At 35.6% G+C, this 19,625-nt stretch overlaps 1 protein-coding gene across 16 annotated transcripts in view; it reads right to left on the bottom strand.

Annotated features, from left to right (window-relative positions):
- The window catches only part of Cow (Proteoglycan Cow), a 530,300-nt gene that overhangs the window by 122,326 nt on the left and 388,349 nt on the right, over nucleotides 1-19,625 (bottom strand). For all 16 annotated transcript variants that reach the window (XM_073959338.1, XM_073959336.1, XM_073959344.1 and 13 more), the window contains exons 4-5: nucleotides 10,439-10,541; nucleotides 1,751-2,221 (exon numbers count right to left, since the gene is read on the bottom strand). In XM_073959338.1, the coding sequence (XP_073815439.1) occupies nucleotides 1,751-2,221; nucleotides 10,439-10,541 (574 nt within the window). The remainder of the gene's footprint in view (nucleotides 1-1,750; nucleotides 2,222-10,438; nucleotides 10,542-19,625) is intronic.

Here is a 19,625-nt window from a genome sequence, read left to right as displayed (position 1 = left end):
TCCTATTCTAAATTCTTTTAAAATTTGTCAATAAAGTTTTTCCTATATACCACTGTGCAATAAATGTTACTTTACCAAAAAGCTAATCGTCGCATTTTTTAACATTTGTTTTGTTGTTTAATTTAGGAATTTATCTTAAAAATCTTAAAATCTTTGCGATTTTAAGAATGGTTTAGCAAATAAGGTATCATCATTAGTGGGTGCTACTGAATGACTTTTTTTGCGCCCGCGATAGGTTTAATCATTGCATATTTCAAATCCAAAGACCCTCTCGTATTTATATAATCATCTTATAGGAAAAATATTCTATAGATGACCAACTAAGTATGTAAGGGTTTGGTCTCAACAGACATGGGGTCTAAAGTCGTTTTTTGAACGATTTTTAATCGTGACAAAAATTATATGTCTTCTCTAGCCACAAGACTGAGAGCATAATGAAAATTGCTTATTTATAGTTCTGAAATTTTTACTTTAAAAGATAAGGGGTTTTCTGCTTCTAGGCTATTTGTTGTTTTTTTCGTATTGTATTAAATTCATAATTCAGTCTTAATTCCACCTATTTTCAAGATTTTATTTAATTGACTTTTAAATAAAAAAATATCCTGCACTCAATAATATTGCTTAACCACATTAATTACTTAACACACAATAAAAGTCATTAAAAGTGATTTATGTTCGTGATAAGTTGGATACCGCAATACCTTGAATATTATATACATATACAAACATACATACACATAAATAATACCTTGATTTGTTTGTATACATGACGTTATTTGTTAATATTGTTTTTGTGCCTGCTGTCTTATTTTTATTTCAAAGTTATCGCTTAGATATGCCTGCCACCAATGCCACCAACATCAACTAAACAAATCGACCAAACCGAAGCCAATCAACATTCAAACATCAATGTTTTCGTTTTCATTTGACCTAAACCTAAATTTAATTCTAACACGCGATTGAAGTTGCCTCACTCCTTTCTTGGGTCAACTTTTCACATGATATTTCTCTCACACACTCTTCGTAGTTTTTTTTCCAATATCCTTGACTTGAATTCATGTGAAAAATACCACACTATAGTATGGCTAAAATAATGATGGGATGAGCTGACTACCACTCTTGTTTGTTGTTTACCCTGAACTCAAACCGCTGGAAAAACAAATACAAATGTCCGAACGTGTATTTGTTTTGTGTGGAACTGAAGTGGGTTTTGAATTGTACCAGAGAGTGAGTTGTTGTTGTACGTACGTTATCCTTTCCGTGTTTATATAACACTATTATTGGCTACCCTTTACTCTTTGGCTGTGCTTTTTTGACCTGACTTTAGTAGTTTGCCGCTACAACCACGACCTGTATGCCGTTCTTTATTAGTATTATGACTCAGAGTATGTATGTGGTGGTGGTGGTCGGGCGCTGGCTACATGTGTATAAATAAAGTTTCATTATACATATATGGAGCAATGGAAAAATGAAAGTGAAAACCATGGAAAATATTAAATTTAATAAGAAAGTTACTTTAATAAAAATGCAATGCAAATATGTGACTTGTGACTTCTTCACCAGGTGTTCATAGAATTATTTAATGACCCTAGAAAAAGTCTTTTAATTGTTTTTTAAATTAACCTCTCTAATTGTTTAAAAATGTGTCCCTTAATTACCATAAAAATCCAACCATTGACATATTTCACTTTAAAAATCAAGTGCCATGATTTTTACGATGTTTTTTTTTCATCATTTCTTTATTACTTACTCTTCATCCTCCTCATCATCGTTGTTGGTATTTTTATTATCCAGCCCAGCATTACTTTCATAAAACACATCATCTTCCTTGGATTCATTATCATCGGTGTTGTCATTCTTTAGCAAATTCTTATTATTGCCTCCTCCATTTGAATTCTTAAGACTTGAGCTTGTCTTTGAATTACCGCCACCACCACCACCAACCATTAGATTCGAATTCAGGCTATTATAATTTTTTTCCTCATTTCCGGATAAAATATCAACATTGTTATCATCACCATTGCTGATGTCCATATCATCTTCATCATCTTCGTTGTCATCGTCATCATCATTATCATGGTTGTTGTTTATAAGGTTGTTATTGTTGTTGCTGCCATTATCATTGATACGGGCATTATCATTGTGATTAGCAGCTGCTATGGCTGCTGCTCTACGCTTTGCTTGCTCCTCCAAATATTTGGATTTGGTGATAATTTCATCACTGCAAAGATAAAAGGCAAAAAATGTATGCTGAAATTAATAAAACTTAAGTGGCTACGGTGAAATTCTAATTGCTCTAATGGCAATTAAATTCAAATTGAAATTTCTTTAATTGTTTCTATGACTTCAATCTACACAAATGGGTGGGTAGAATAGTAAAAGTTTCATATTAAAATTTATATGTATTTGTTCAAATAAAAACATATTCCCACTAACATCACGACTTGAGAAGCAGAGATTTCTCTCATCTAAATTAGTGCAGTCCAATTCAATAATTTAAATTATTTTATAAGGCCAATAAACGTGTAGTTTTTAAAAATATTTTTCGATTTCTAAAATATTTTTCAATAAACCTTCGGTGATATAAACTTGGATTTTTAAACATATATATTGTTATATACAATTACTCCAATAAAAGAAGATATATCAAAAATATTTTTTTCTAGAAACGAGAATATTTTTTCATGAACCATGAAATTCTTAAAGAACATTACTGCACGAAATGCGGATATGTTTTTAAGAATATTTTTTTAACGATACGCGGATATTTTAAATAATATTATTCATAAACAGAGGACTTTTTAAAAAATATTTTTATACCCTCAGAATTTATGCTAAAGAAGGTATATACACTTTCATACGGGCAAAATGTGCCTCATCGAAATAATGGTTTTAGACCCCAAGTATTTTGGACGAAATGTGTTTCAGACAATTTGGAGTCGATTGAGCAATGTCCGTCCGTCTGTCTGTCTGGTTGGCTGGAGCGCACGATAACTCTCGAACGGATCAACCGATTCGATCCAAAATTTGGCTTTCGTAATATTTTGTCCAAACTTTGTTTAAGTTCGAAGATGGGCAATATCGGTCCACTTCTTCCGGTACCTAACCCACAAAGGTTCGAAAATGTTCGGAAAATTTGTGTGCACCATAACTCTTGAACACATTGTGAAATTTCTACTAAACATAGATGAGGTTCCAAAATGGACTCAATCAGTCCACTCCTTCGGGTACCTCCCACACAAAATTTCAGATAAGTTCAGATTAGGACCTGCTCTCGAATCGCTTTGATTTTTGTTGCAACAACTTGTATTCATTGCCCTCCATACGATGGTACATGTTTCATCGGGGGCAAGTCCATACTTCCTAAGAAAATAGCCTGAAAGATGCAAAAAGCCCCTATAACACCGTGTTTAGTGGATGGAGCGCAACGGATCTGCCGAACGGATCTGTCGATTCGGTCCATATTTTGTCCAAACATAGTTTAAATTCGAAGATAAGCCATATCGGTCCACTCCTTCAGGTGTCTCCCCACAAAGGTTCAAAAATGTTCGGAAAAATTGTGCGCACGATAACTCTTGAAGGGAGTGACCGATGTAATTCATACTTTGCACATCCTAATATATCTACCAGATATAGGTCAGGTTCGAATATGGACTATATTTGTCTACTCCTTCTGGTACCTTTCACACACAATTTCGGATAAGCTCACTTTAAGACCTGCTCTCGAATCACTTTAATTTTTGTTGAAGCGATTTGCATTCGCTACCTCCATTACGACGGTAAAAGTTTTTCAGGGGCAAGTTTATATTTCTTAGGAAAACAGCCCGAAATGTGTAAAAAATCCCTATGTCACCATATGTGGCTGTCGGAGAGCACGATAACTCTCGAACTGTTCAATCGATTTGGTCCAACATTTGGTCTTCATCATATTATATCCAAACTTAGTTTCATGAGGCAATACCGGTCCACACCTTTCGGTACTTCTCCACAATATTTAAAAAATGTCACTAGGACGATAACACTTGAATGGGGCAGCCAATTTGGTCCAAACTTTGGATCTTTTAATATTTTGTCAACATTAAGTTTAACTTCTAAAATGGCCCTTATCGGTCCTCCCTAAGGGTACCTCCCCCACAAAGGTTCAACATTTGTGTCTTAGTGCAGTTAATTCCTAATCCACATTTTTGTCGGCAAGTCCAAATGTCCAAAAAGGGCCACAAAATTCTGAAGAGACTTTAAATACATTCGATCTGTCCGTAGGTGAAAGTTTCACTTCACATTGGCTGAGGGTATATATCTGTCGGCAAATCCGACTGACACTTTTTTACTTGTTTATACAGATATTGCAGCATGGGGTCGCCTCGCCCCCTCAGGATTTTTGGTAAAGGGGATACATACAAAGTACGACCAAAGATGTGTCTCATCGAAATAATGGTTTTAGACCCCAAGTATGTTTGGACGAAATACAGATAATTTGGAGTCTATTTAGCCCTGTCCGTTCATCTGCCTCTCTTACAGTCTAGCTGGCTGTGAGCACACATTAACTCTCTAACTGATCTACCGATTCGAACCAAATTTTATACTTCGTAATGTTTTGCCCAAACTTAGTTTAAGTTCGAATATAGGCTATATATGTAGGTCCTCACCTCCCCCACAAAAGATAAAATTTTTTTTTTTCGAAAAATTGTGTGAACGATAAATGACGAAGTGAGCAATCAATTTGGTCCACATTTTCCATATATTATTATTATTATTATTATTCCTTCCAGATATAGATCGGGTAAGAGTATATCTGTCCACACATTCGGGTACATCTCACACAGAATTAGGAAAAGTGAAATTTAAGGATCCTCTCGAACAGTTTTGAATTTCTTTTCAGCAGATTGTCCTTGCGGCCAACTCTACGATGGTACAATTGCAATGGCAAGTCCATACTTCCTGAGATTATGGCCGAAAATGGCAAATCCGCAAGATAGCTCTCAAGGGGATTTTCTGATTGGTCCAAACTTTGCACATCGTATTATTTCATGCAGCCACGTATCAGGTTGGAATATGGACTATATGCGTCCCTTACTTCGAGTATTCCCACACAAAATTTGGAAAAAGTGTAGTTTGAGGACTCGTATCGGATCTATTTCAATTTTTTGAAGAAGATTCTTTTCATGGTCCCTATTGCAACGGTACAATTTTTCCGGGGTAAGTTCATACTTCCTGAGATAATGGTCCAAAAGTTCCTAAAAACCCTGCCGGCTCCAACTAAAATTACAAATCCGAAAAATAATTCTGATTTTTATAACCTCAGCATTTATGCTAACGAGGGTATATACACTTTCATACGGGCAAAATCTGCCTCATCGAAATAATGGTTTTAGACCCCAAGTATGTTTGGACGAAATGTGTTTCAGACAATTTGGAGTCGATTGAGCAATGTCCGTCCGTCTGTCTGTCTGTCTGGCTGGCTGGAGCGCACGATAACTCTCGAACGGATGAACCGATTCGGTTCAAATTTTGGCTTTCGTAATATTTTGCCCAAACTTAGTTTAAGTTCGAAGATGAGCTATATCGGTCCACTCCTTCCGAAAATGTTCGGAAAATTTGTGCGCACGATAACTCTTGAAGGGAGTAACCGATTTGGTCCATACTTTGCCCATCGTGGAGCGTGTACCAGACATAGATCCACTCCGTCGGGTACCTCCCACACAAAAATTTGGAAAAGTTCAGTTTAGGACCATCTCTCGAATCGCTTTGATTTTTGCTTTAGCAACTTGTATTCACTGCCCTCCATACGACGGTATAAGTTTCATCAGGGGCAAGTCCATACTTCCTGAGACAATAGCCTTAAAGTTGCAAAAAACCACTATGACACCGTGTGAGGAGGTTGGAGAGCAAAATAACTCTCGAACAGGTCTGCCGATTGGGTCCAAAGTTTGGCCTTAGTAATATTTTGTCCAAACATAGTTTAAGTTCGAAGATAAGCCATATCGGTCCAGTCCTTCAGGTACCTCCCCCACAAAAGTTCAAAAATGTTCGGAAAAATTGTGCGTACGATAAACTCTTGAAGAGAGTGGCCGAATTGGACCATACTTTACACATCCTAATATATCTACCAGATATAGATCAGGTTCAAATATGGACTATATTTGTCCACTCCATCCGGTACCTCCCACACAAAATTTCGGATACATGTTCACTTTAAGACCTGCTTTCGAATCACTTTGATTTTTGTTGAAGCAACTTGCATTCGCTGCCTCAATTGCGATGGTAAAAGTTGTTTCAGGGGAAAGTCCATACTTCTTGAGTAAACATCCCTGAAGTTGTAAAAAACCCCAATGGTACCATATGTAGTGGCTGGAGATCCATTCTTTTTAGTATCTCCTCCGCAAATCTTTTGATCTCTAATCCTAATCAACATTTTTGTCAGTTCAAACGCCCAAAATTCTCTAAATACATGCGTTTTTTGGGAAAAAATTGTTTCAATATACACAGGCTGAGGGTATATCTCTGTCGGCAAAACCGACTGATACTTTTTTTTTACTTGTTTTTTTTTTAAAAATCAGAAGTTAGTTCACTAAAATTGATTTGGTATAGCCCCACATTACGATACCTAAAGATTCTGCGTATTTTGAAGAAAACTCGTGAAAGAAAATCAATATATTTTTGTCAGAGGCTGAGAGTATATCACCGTTAGCGCAGCTGATTTATACTATCTTCTTTAGTGTGTAATTGAATATGAATAATTTTGGGATTTATCAATTTGTTTGAATTTTTTTAATTTCTATTCATTATCAGTTATTTCTACCGGTATAAAATATATTTTTGATATCACAATATATACTCACTAGACTGGTTTTAACTCAAAGGGAAAAAATCGATGTCGGATTTTTTTATGCGGCAACCTCCTAAAATGTTTAGTTTTGTTAAAAATTAAGATTGCCAAAATTTGAGCTCAATCGGAATATGTTAACATGTGCCAATGGGGCCTCAAAGTTTCCATGGGCCCTGTATATAGCTAATATTAAAATATGACCCGATTTTCAAAATTTTTTGTTGGATTACTTGTTAAGCCACTACAAAGGACAGGTAAAAAGTTTTCATCGGTTGGACAATAAATGTGGTCTGTAGAGTGATTTTGTGAAAATTCGCCTTTGGTCCCATACAAATTCGCTCTGGCCCCATACAAATTTTAAATAAATCGCTCTACAGACCACATTTATTGTCCAATGAACTGTTTTCGAAATACCTTGAAAAGCACAAAACTGCATTATCAAGCATATTTGAGGTACAAGTGCACAACTTTAGGACGATAGATCTTCAATAAACTCACAATTTCCCAAATATCAAATATCAGATATATAGTTAATTGCATTTATTTTAGGTGTATTCCAAAAAGGAACCTGATATTCAAAGAAAATTTGAAGGGGCTAATCAATGTGAATTTTCCAATTTTCGAATATTTTGTAGAAATGTATAATTTATATAATTGTTCCACTAACATCCAAATAGGGACAAGGGTGGCTTCTCTTGTATCAATGGATTCATATTAAGTTATTGATATGTGACTAAGTTTATATCGCCGATTCCGAAAGGCGTGTCCTAAGTTGCCACTTGTAAAGACGTTTTTCATGGCTGAAATACTCAGGATATATCGCCAACATTACTAAGGCGTATTTTGCCACCGTTGAAAATTTGATGTGGCCAGGCCTGGGAATCAAATCTGGACATTCAGCGTGCAAGGCGGTTGCACATAACAAATTCCTAGACGTTGTGGTGTAGGGTATCACATGGTCGGCCCCGTCCGACTATAGCCTTTTCTTACTTGTTTTTTATAAACCGTGATTTTTTAAAGAATAAGTTCCATAAACCATTGTTTTTTAAAGAATAATTTTTTAATATCCATAGATTTTTTGAAGAATAATTTTTTATAAAGCGTTTTTTTAAAGAACAATTTTATTAAACATTGGATTTTTAACTGTGAATTTTTAAGGAATATTTTTTCATGAACCGTGGATTTTTTAATGAATATTTTTTCATGAACCCTGGATTTTTAATTAATATTTTTTCATTAACCCTGGACTTTTCAAGGAATGTTTTTATAAACCATGGATTTTTTAAAGAATTTTTTTTTATAAACCATGGGTTTTATAAAGAATATTTTTTATAAACCATGGATTTTTTAAAGAATGTTTTATAAACCATGCATTTTTTTAAAGAATATTTTTTTTATAAACCATGGATTTTTAAAAAATGTTTGTTAGTCCATATTTACATTAGACAATTTTCTTTGCGGCAATAGTGAGTTTGTCGATGAGAGACGGTGTTGAGAGGCAAAGGGTTACCGTATGCCTCACCTCTCTACCCATAAAACTAACCGTGGATTTTCGAAATAATATTTTTTTATGAACGGTGGATTTTTTGAAGAATATTTTTTATTAACCGTGGATTTTTTAAAGAATATTTCTTCATGAACAGTTGAAGTTTTACAAATTATTTTTTCATGAACCGTGGAATTTCAAAGTAATATTTTTTCATGAACCCTGAAATTTTGAAAGAATATTTTTTCATGAACCGTGGAATTTTTAAAGAATATTTTCTTTTCTGGATTTTGGGGGATATTTTTTATGAATCGTGTATTTTTTAACGAATATTTTTTTACGAACAAGTTTTACCCAAGTTCATGGGTATGTACGCGCGGCACATTTTAGTACACTACCTTTAACGGGTGTAAAAGGCAGATCCACAGGTGACACCACGAGAAGATCAGTGTTTACTGAAGATGAAAGAGGGACCGCAATAAGCCGTGAGCTTTGCTGTAATACAGACGTTCAGTAGTGGAATTCTTAAACATGTATTTGGTTTTTGTTTTTTCTTTTAACGCACACGCAACACTCAATGTTATAGTTTTTGCCCTAACAACCAAAATTAAGTTGTCAATAACCCCTACCGATAGCAACAATTTTGTCAACTTTTATTGATATTTTTCATTTATAATTTTGCGTTTTAATTTTATCGTTTTTTGTCGGGAAGGGTTCTTTGTTTCAATACAAAGAACTAGGAGAACTGATGAGTCCAAGTGGCGTTGGACGAAACTAGTCTTCTCTGCCATCCCCTAAAGTAATCAATTTTAACTACATCCCACTTTAAACTTGTTGTTTTTTAAATTTGAAAACAACAAATATGAGATTAAGCTTGACTTACCTACAAATAGTAGGTAATTAAAAAAATGAGTTAAAGAATTCCTCTACTGACCGTCTTTATTACGGCAGAACCATTGCTCTATTTAGCATTCGTGATTTTTTTTAATAAAAATTTTCTATGAGCCAGCACTAACATTCGTGAAAAAGATTGAAAAGTATGGTAGGGTTCATGAATTTTTTCTAATTCCATGTTTCTAGCGGCATTCTGTACTCTGAGCGACTATAAAGGAGAATATTATGCCGTATTAAAAGTGGCAATGGCCAACAAATACTAAATCGTTTGTCTCTGCCAGACAGTTTTTATCGAATTACAATGCCAGCAAAAAGGAACTGCACTGTGGTTTATTATACGGTTCAACGGGTTCTACGTAGATTAACATTCGGTAACATACCCAGCAAAAATAGTCCTCCCAAAATAATGGGTTTTTACAGTACTTTTTGGTAGTCGTAACTACTGACAAAACCGCCTACTAACCCATTATTTTAACAAGAGTATGTCGCACTGAATAACTAGTTATTCTATGACCAATATAACCACAAGAATAACTAGTTATTTCATGGCCAGTGGAAGTTGAAAAATAAGCTATAAGTTAAAAAATTATATTTTTTATTTTTAGAGCAGTTGAGGTGGAATTTGTTTTCAATTTCAACATTTGAACGGATTTGAACACCCGAACTTCTGCTTTTTAGCCCAACACACTACCCACTCGGCCACACACACGAACACTAAGGGTTGTTTAATGACTTACGTGTGCACCACCAATAGTTCTTTGTTTTTAACAAAAAAAAAAAACACAATGCCGGCGGTGAGCGTTGAACACACAACCCTCGGATTTGTAGTCGCACACAAGCTCTATGCCACCGTACTCATTACTTAGTAATAGTAATATAAGTAGTTATTTTTGTATGCATTACTTTGTAATGGGTTACATAATATCTAAAAGATCCAAATTTTTGCTGGGTATTAATCCTACTCCAAGATAGATTTACATACAAATGTTCTTATATATTCATCGCAAATAAGTTTTAATTTTTATATCTGTTTATACTTCAGTTTAATGTATAATTATTTACATAGAAGAACGGCTTATGGCGAATCACTCAGTGGCTATTCAAAATGACAATGGGCGTTATAACCAATCAGTCATCATAGCTGAATTTAATACCTAATTCTTGATAAAAAGTAGCCAAAAGGCAGACAAACACACACACACACACCAAAACATTCTTCTTTTAAAACTTACCGATTTTTGTGCAATTCCTTTTTCGATACACAAACTGCACTATATTCATTTTCCAGCAGGCATATTTCACGTTTTTTACAGCTTAATGGACGGCAGAGATCGCCTGAAATGGAAGAGAAGGTAAAGTAATAACGTCAGTAGAGTTTCGCAAACTAAAGTTAAAACAAAAGAACAATTTAATAAAAGTTTGACTTTTCCATAAAAACCCCTTTTGTATCTTTGAGAGCGGAGACACCACCATGTAGGACATCATGTTTCTAAATTGTTTTTCCATAGGGAACAATAAAAATTTTACTAATAGAATCAAATTTAATAAAATAAAATTAAATTACTCGAGATAAAAAGAATGGAAACTGGGTCATGTTTGGCCAGCAATTTGAGGCCACACGTACTACTCATGTTATTGCCATCAATGATCCTTTAAACAACAACAATAATGATGTTGTCTAGCAAATGTCGAGTCCTGTGTTGGGGGAAACTAAACTGACAGCTGTTGCTTTTAGTTTTCGATTCAACTTTGACTGTAGGACATACACTTAAGAGTATTACTCTAGTATTATTCTGTATATTTGCTTTTTGTTTGGAAAATCACCTTCTAAGCCATAGTTGAGTATGTGAGTGTGACTGTGTGTTATTCAGCCCAATTATCCAGCACCACCCTCAAGGGTATTACCTACAGTTTGCCATCATTTGTTCAAAAGAATAGATGAACAGACTTTTAAACATCTGTGACAGCGGTCATAGCTGTTCTGGATGGCCCTGGTGTTGTTGCAAAACACTTTGAAGTTGAAACTACTTTTTTCAGTTTACGAACAAAACATGGCCACAAGCGTTCTAAGCGTTTGTAACCACTTGTAACGTAGGTACCATGATGATGTTGATGACAATGTTGCATTTCTGTGTTCCATTAGCCTAGTTGAAATATATGAGGAAAACTAGTATTTATTCTGTCACAGGATATTGTTACATATTGACAAAACGTTTTTTTCTTCCTTATGTCTATGACATTTAGTCGGTAATAGCTAATGTCATATGGGAAAATGCCATTGATACATGTCACTAGAGAGAGAGTTACATTTTTTAAAATACCGAAATACAGTCGTTCGATATGTTCGATCACTATAACATCATAAAATCTGGTATAGTTCCGATAACAATAAGATGCCATTAAATTGAAAGTCAAATATGACGCTCAAACCTTCCAAATATGTACCAAAAATTGGGAGGGACCGTTCTATGGGGTCTATATGAAAACGTAGATCTATGTCAACAAATTTCTGGTTCTGGTTATATCAAAACTTGAACCGATTTTCAATACCAAACATCATAGAAACTTCCATAATAAATTATAAAGCTCAATCTTAAATATTGCGATATGTATCTTGATTTTAACAGACAGATAGACGGACATGTTTATATCTACTTAGAATTTTACGCTGACCAAAATATATCAAACAATTTTCAATTATTTCATATTCCATTTCAAAAAAAAGGTTAAATTTTTTTGCGCCACATCAACGATTATTGGTACATACATTAAGAAAAAATTTCCCAGTGTGAGTCTGTTGAAATTACTTGGTAATTAAACTGTATTTTTTAAAGACAAAATAATTTGTATTATAATAAGTAGGCTTTGACTTTATGTTTCATATTTTCATGAAAATTGTTTGGTACAATTAAAATATTTTTCATTCTCTGTGTTTTGCCTTGTTCAATAAAGACGTGCTTGGTATATTTCTTTTATTAAACTGCGTGTGTGTTCTTTCTCGGAAAATTCCCAACAAAGGTTATGGGCCCAGAGATCGAGGAATAAAAGAAAATAGTTGTGCCGCGAATAAACTGAATAATATAATTGTGTGCCGTCGAATATAAAGAAGTTCAAAATGTCGTCAATATTTCAAATTGAAAAATTGGAGGAGACAAATTATGATGGCTGGAAGATTCACATGCGTTCCGTGTTAATTCATGCTGATTTGTGGGATTATGTGAGCGGAGCATTGCCGATGCCTTCCGATGATGCTGGTCGTGCAATTTGGGAAAATAAAGATCAAAAAGCTTTATCTTCAATCCTTCTTAGTATGAAGAGATCACAGCTGAACATAATGAAACATTGTACTACATCCAAAAGTGCTTGGCTGACGCTGGAGAAGAAATTTCAACCGAAAGGTCCTGCTCGTAAAATATATTTGTTCCGTAAGTTATTGTCAACAAAGATGACACAAAATCAATCAATGTCAGAACATCAGACCAATTTTAACGATGTCGTTGAGAAGCTTTCCGAAGTCGAGGTAAATATACCTGAAGAGCTGTTGGCCATTATATTGTTGGATAGCTTATCTGATGACTTCGAAAACTTTGTCATCGCAATGGAATCCAGAGACGCTTTACCAACATTGGAAGTTCTGAAAAATAAGCTTATGGAAGAATACGAAAGACGAGCGAGCAAGTCATCGGTGGAAGAGCATCAACATCAAGCCTTCATGTCAAAATCAAAGGATAAAAAATCCGGTAAGAAGAAGACCGATATCAAGTGCTATAAATGTGGTAAGAAGGGGCACATGGCACGTGAATGTAAGTCTGGAAGATCTGTAGCAAATGCAATGTTAAACGGAATCACTAGTAGCGGTTTTGGGAGAAACGCATGGGTCTTCGACAGCGGATCAACGAGTCACATGTGTTGTGACAAGAACATGTTTCACCAATTTCGGAAACACAAAGAGAAAATTGAACTGGCAGCAGATTTTACCATATTTTCCGAAGGAATTGGGCAAGTATATCTGAAATATAACAACAAAAATGTACGATTGTGTGATGTACTATACGTGCCGAAACTAAAGTATAACTTTCTTTCCATATCAAAACTGGCTGACGAAAATCTGTCCGTGATTTTTGAAAACGAAAATGTCTATGTCCGAAATGGGGACGAGGAGATTTTGGATGGAAGAAAGCGTTCGCAGCTATATTTTTACAAACCCAATGAACAACTACATCAACTGAACGCAGCGAAATCGAATGACGAAATTATGCTTTGGCATAATCGACTTGGTCACCTGAATGTACAAGCTATGGGAGAAATGGCAAAACAAAACATGGTTCGTGGTTTGAATATCAAAACCTCTCCGCCAAAATTAGACTGTGAAGTTTGCTACAAGGCAAAAATCCATGCTGAACCGTTTCCAAAGAAAGCAACTCAGTGTACCAAAGAGGTCTTAGAATTGGTACATACTGATATATGTGGGCCAATGCGCGTAGATTCATGTGGCGGATCACGATATTTCGCTCTGTTCATTGATGACTACTCAAGGATGATTTTTGTGTATTTCTTGAAGAACAAAGGGGAGATATATAATGCATTTGTAAAATTTATCGCGATGGCTGAACGGCAAACTGGCAAAAAGTTGAAAGTCCTGCGAAGTGACAATGGCCGAGAATATTTAAGCACAAAATATTCTATATGTCTGGAAAAACTTGGAATCCAGAGGCAGCTAACAGTGGAGTATACGCCGCAGCAAAATGGAGTGGCTGAAAGAGCCAATAGGACCATTGTCGAAATGGCACGTAGCATGTTGATCGGATCTGGTTTGCACGAGTCATTATGGGGTGAAGCCATAGGTACCGCAGTGTACTTGAGAAATCGTTGCCCAACTGCAGCAGTAGAAGCTGTGACACCGATAGAACTTTGGAGTGGAAGAAAGCCGACTGTTGCTCACTTGAAGACGTTTGGGTGCAAAGCAATAAAGTTAGACAAACGTCCTGGTAAGTCAAAGTTCCAGGCGCGGGGAATAGAATGTGTCCTAACAGGTTATTGTACCGAATCAAAGGCTTATCGATTATATGACACAAAAAGGAGGGTTTTATACAAAAGCCGAGATGTAAAGTTTATAGAAACGTCATCAAACAATCCTATAAGCAAATATGATATATTTGGCGAACGAAACTATCAAAAGGAAGAAATTCAAAATATGGAAGAATTCGATGCTACCTTGCTTGTAGATGGTACAATAAATGTTTCTTCGGAGGAAACAACTGGTGTGTCACATGAACATATGAGGGAACCAATTCAAATAGTTGAAGAAACTGTAACCCCGATCGGAGAGTCCCCGAGGGAACCACGTCAATTAGTTGAAGAAACTGTAACCCAGTTCGAGGAATCGCCTCAATAAGATGATGTGAATTTCAAGGTATTACGATCTGGGAAGAGAATTATGAACAATCTCATAATAAACGATAACACACAAGATCCAAAAACTGTGGAGGAGGCGTTATCAAGAAATGATCGGGATATGTGGATTCAATCGATGAAAGCCGAATATCAATCCTTGGTGGATAAAGGAACGTGGAAACTGGTGGATAAGCCAGATGGTGTGCCTGTTATAAAGTGTAAGTGGGTGTTCACAAAGAAACACGATAAAGAAGGCCAAGTAGAACGCTACAAATCAAGATTAGTCGCGAAAGGCTGTAGTCAAAAGTACGGCGTGAACTACACCGAAACATTTGCACCAGTGACCAGATATTCTACCGTACGCACGATATTAGCGTTGGCCGCAGAATTAAAATTGAACGTACATCAAATAGATGTTACTACCGCGTATCTGAATGGAGAAATTGATGCAGAGATTTATATGGCCCAACCACAGATGTTTGAGAATACCGAAAAACCGGATAAAGTATGTAAGCTACAAAAAGCAATTTATGGTCTCAAACAGTCCGGTAGAAAGTGGAATGAAAAACTGGACGAAATCTTGAAGAAAATTGGATTTAAACAATGTGTGATTGATCCATGTGTGTACACTATGAACACGGGAAAGGATATCATTATTCTCGTTGTGTACGTAGATGACATTCTATTAGTTAGTTCCAATGAAGATTATTTAAAACAGATCAAATATAAAATTGGATCGTACTTAGAAATTCACGATAAATGACCCGTGGACTATTTTCTGGGGATGGAGATTAAGAGAAATACGTCAACGGGACCTATGCAGCTTTCACAAAAGAATATGATTTTGGAATTATTAACGGAAAATTGAATGGAGAATACAAGGAAAGTTGCAACCCCATTAGATCCTGGTCAAACATTTAAGAAATGTACGGATGGTTGTGTAGATTGTAAAAAAGTGGATATAAAAAGGTATCAATCTTTAATTGGTTCTTTAATGTACATTGGATTATGTACAAGACCGTATATCCTACATGCCGTTACAAAATTAGCTCAATTTAACAACGACCCGCATATTGAACACATGAATGGAGCTCATCATATCCTCAGATATCTAAATTCAAGCATAAACCAAAGTTTGGAATACAAATGTACTGGAAAACAGTTGTATGGATTCGCAGATGCCGACTGGGCGAGTGGCTCAGACGATAGGAAATCTTTTACAGGATTTGTATTTATATTGGCTGGAGCTGCAATAATGTGCGAATCTAAAAAACAACCAACGGTGGCGTTGAGTAGCACCGAAGCCGAATATATGGCGTTATCTGCAGCGACGAAAGAGATAATTTATATTCGAAATTTGCTAACTGAAATTGGTTTTGGAAGACTTGTGAGAAATGCTACTACATTGTATGGCGACAATCTTGGATCCCAACAGCTTGTAAAAAACCCAGTATATCACTCTAGGAGCAAGCATATCGACATCCGAGTACATCATGTAAGGAATGTCTACAAGGAAGGAAAACTAGATTTGAAGTATGTACCTTCGAACGAGAATCCTGCTGATATTTTGACGAAGTCCTTAGCGAAGATCAAAAATAAGCAGTTGTCTGAGGAAATGGGTTTAAAATAAAATACGTTTTCATTAAGGGGTGGTGTTGAAATTACTTGGTAATTAAACTGTATTTTTTAAAGACAAAATAATTTGTATTATAATAAGTAGGCTTTGACTTTATGTTTCATATTTTCATGAAAATTGTTTGGTACAATTAAAATATTTTTCATTCTCTGTGTTTCGCCTTGTTCAATGAAGACGTGCTTGGTATATTTCTTTTATTAAACTGCGTGTGTGTTCTTTCTCGGAAAATTCCCAACAGAGTCTACTCTCTAGTCAATTTTTGGTTGTTGCGGACAAAAGTTATGACGGTTTTATTTCGGTTTTCAAGAAAAACATATTATAAAAACGCTAATTATTTTAATGAGCACAATTGTTACTAAAAAGTTATCTAGAAGCGACTTCAGCGAATAGATTGCAAAACAATCGTAAAATGTTATTCAGAATTCGCGGAATGTACATAAAATTGATAAACTACACTGTAGGACAAAAAAACAAATTACAAGGAAAACTGTGTAGATTATGAAAGTAGAGCTAAAAATATGAGATACGTGTATCGGCGTTTTTAAAGTTTACATCGGAAAGTAACGAAAGTAGGCGGGACAAGTTCCGCCCATTTCTAGTTTTTTTTCGAAATATTCGAATTAGGATATCTTGAAATCCTTGCATTTTAGGTATATAGTGTCTTTGGCAACTTTACAGAGAAGGATTTGGAAAATATTTTTGTAAAAAAATTTAAACCCTCATGCGGTTCACCAAAGGGATCTTTTTGGTCCTTTTTTCGAAAATCTTTCAAAAACTCCTCTGAACTGTGGTCATATCAAATGCAAATATTCTACAAAATTGTTCCCTATGAAATTTTACTATAGGTCTCAGGAATCTCCAAAAATGAAACACATGTTTTAAGGTTAAAGTCGGACTTCATCTGATTTTATTCAAAATTGCCCCACAAAGCATAATTTTAAAGATATGACGTCAGAGACAAAAATATTCTAATATTTTCAAACTAAACAAATCAAACACATACCAATGTTTGTATGTATATGTGGATTTTGTTTTTATTTCTCATTTGGATCTCATTTATGGAACACAGTTCTACAAATGTACATTCAAATTAGTAGTATTTCGCATAGGATACGTAACGGCAGTCGCACGATAGTTTGCGAAATACATGAATCCCAATTTTTTTGATGAAATTTTTTCCTTCTTTCTTCGAGTTGATACATGAAAGAAGTTTCAGAACATACTATATATCTAGGTATACTATTTTCATAAGAAAATTAGATTACGAATGTATATATTTTAGAATGAAATTGTTTGTTTTAATTTTGGACTGTTAATTTGACATAATTCCATACTGGATCAAAATCTAACAAAATCCTTCTCTTTTTGGAGATATGGTAAAAAGAAGAAATGTTTCAAATCAAATTTCACTATAAGACTCTGAATAAAATAAATCTGTAACCATAACATATAACATTCTTAGCAGTCCTTGTTTTTATACCCTCAGCATTTATGCTAACGAGGGTATATAGACTTTCATACGGGCAAAATGTGCCTCATCGAAATAATGGTACTTTGGACGAAATGTGTTTCAGGACAATTTGGAGTCGATTTAGAAATATCCGTCCGTCTGTCTGTCGGGCTGGATGGTGCGCACGATAACTCTCGAACGGATGAACCGATTTGGTCCAAAATTTGGCTTTCGCAATATATTGTCCAAACTTAGTTTAAGTTCGAATATGGGTTATATCGGTCCACTCCTTCCGGTACCTCCCCCACAAAAGTTCGGGAATGTTTGAACAATTTGTGCGCACGATAACTCTTGAAGGAAGTAACCGATTTGGTCTATACTTTGCACATCGTGAAATCTGTATCAGACTTTGATGAGGTTCCAATATGAACTCAATCAGTCCATTCCTTCGGGTACATAAAAAATTTCGGAAAAGTTCATAGGGGTTTTTGTACCTTTCAGGCTATTTTCTCAGGAAGTATGGACTTGCTCCTGATGAAGCTTATACCGTTATATGGGGGGCAGTGAATGCAAGTTGCTACAACAGTTTTGATTTTTGTTGTAGCAACTTGCATTCACTGCCCCCATATAACGGTATAAGCTTCATCAGGAGAAAGTCCATACTTCCTGAGAAAATAGCCTGAAAGGTACAAAAACCCCTATGACACCGTTTGTAGTTTTAGGAGCGCAAGATAACACTTGAACGGATTTACCGATTCGGTCCAAACTTTGGCTTTCGTAAGATTTTGTCCAAACCTAGTTGATGTTCGAAGATGGATTATATCGGTCCACTCCTTCCGGTACCTCCTCCACAAAAGTTGGAAAATGTTCCGAAAATTTCCGCGCACGCAACATTTAAAGGGAGTAACCGATTTGGTCCATACTTTGCACATCGTGAAATTTCTACCAGACTTAGATGAGGTTCGAATATGGACTCAATCGGTAAACTCCTTCGGGTACCTCCCACACAAAATTTCGGAAAAGTTCAGTTTAGGACCTGCTCTCGAATCGCTTTGATTTTTGTTGTTACAACTTGTATTCACCGCCCCATACGACGGTACAAATTTCATCTGGGGCAAGTCCATACTTCCTGAGAAAATAGCCTGAAAGGTACAAAAACCCCTATGACACCGTGCGTAGTGGTTGGAGCGCAAGATAACTCTCACACGGGTCTGCCGATTCGGTACACAATTTGGTCTTTGTAATATTTTGTGCAAACTTGGTTTAAGTTCGAAGATATCGGTCCACTCCTTCAGGTACCTCCCGCACAAAAGTTCAAAAATGCACACGATAATTCTTGATGAGAGTGACCGATTTGGTCCATACTTTACACATCCTAAAATATCTAACAGTTATAGATCAGATTCGAATATGGACTATATTTGTCCATTCCTTCGCGTACCTCCCACACAAAATTTTGGATAAATTCACTTTAAGACCTGCTTTCGAATCACTTTGATTTTTTGCATTCGCTGCCTAAATTACGGCAGTAAAAGTTTTTTCATGGGCAAGTCCATACTTCTTGAGAAAACAGCCCGAAAGTTCTTAAAAACGCCTATGACACCATATGTAGTGGCTGGAGGGCTCGAACTGAATATATTACCGAATATAGCTACATATATTATGTTTTTTTCGCAGGCTAGTGTGATAAAAAAGCCCTGTCTATCGATATCCCCGCAAATGTTTGAGCTTTAATCCTATCTTTACTTTTGTCGGTGCATACGGCCAACATTTTGAAAACCCCCCTAAATACATAAGTTTTTTTTTGGGAAAAAAATTATTTCAATCCACACAGGCTGAGACCATATCTCTGTTGTTTTATTTGTTCTCATAAAAGCAAATAACACATTTTTAAATATTTATATGAGAATAAAAACCGCTATAACTTTGCGCGGCCAAT

Source organism: Musca autumnalis, unplaced genomic scaffold, assembly GCF_047663935.1.
Source record: "Musca autumnalis isolate F117 unplaced genomic scaffold, ASM4766393v1 scaffold_1, whole genome shotgun sequence".
In the NCBI taxonomy this organism is placed as follows: Eukaryota; Metazoa; Arthropoda; class Insecta; order Diptera; family Muscidae; genus Musca; species Musca autumnalis.
Note: the sequence above shows the minus strand (reverse complement) of the source record. Positions and strands in the feature narration are given on the sequence as shown.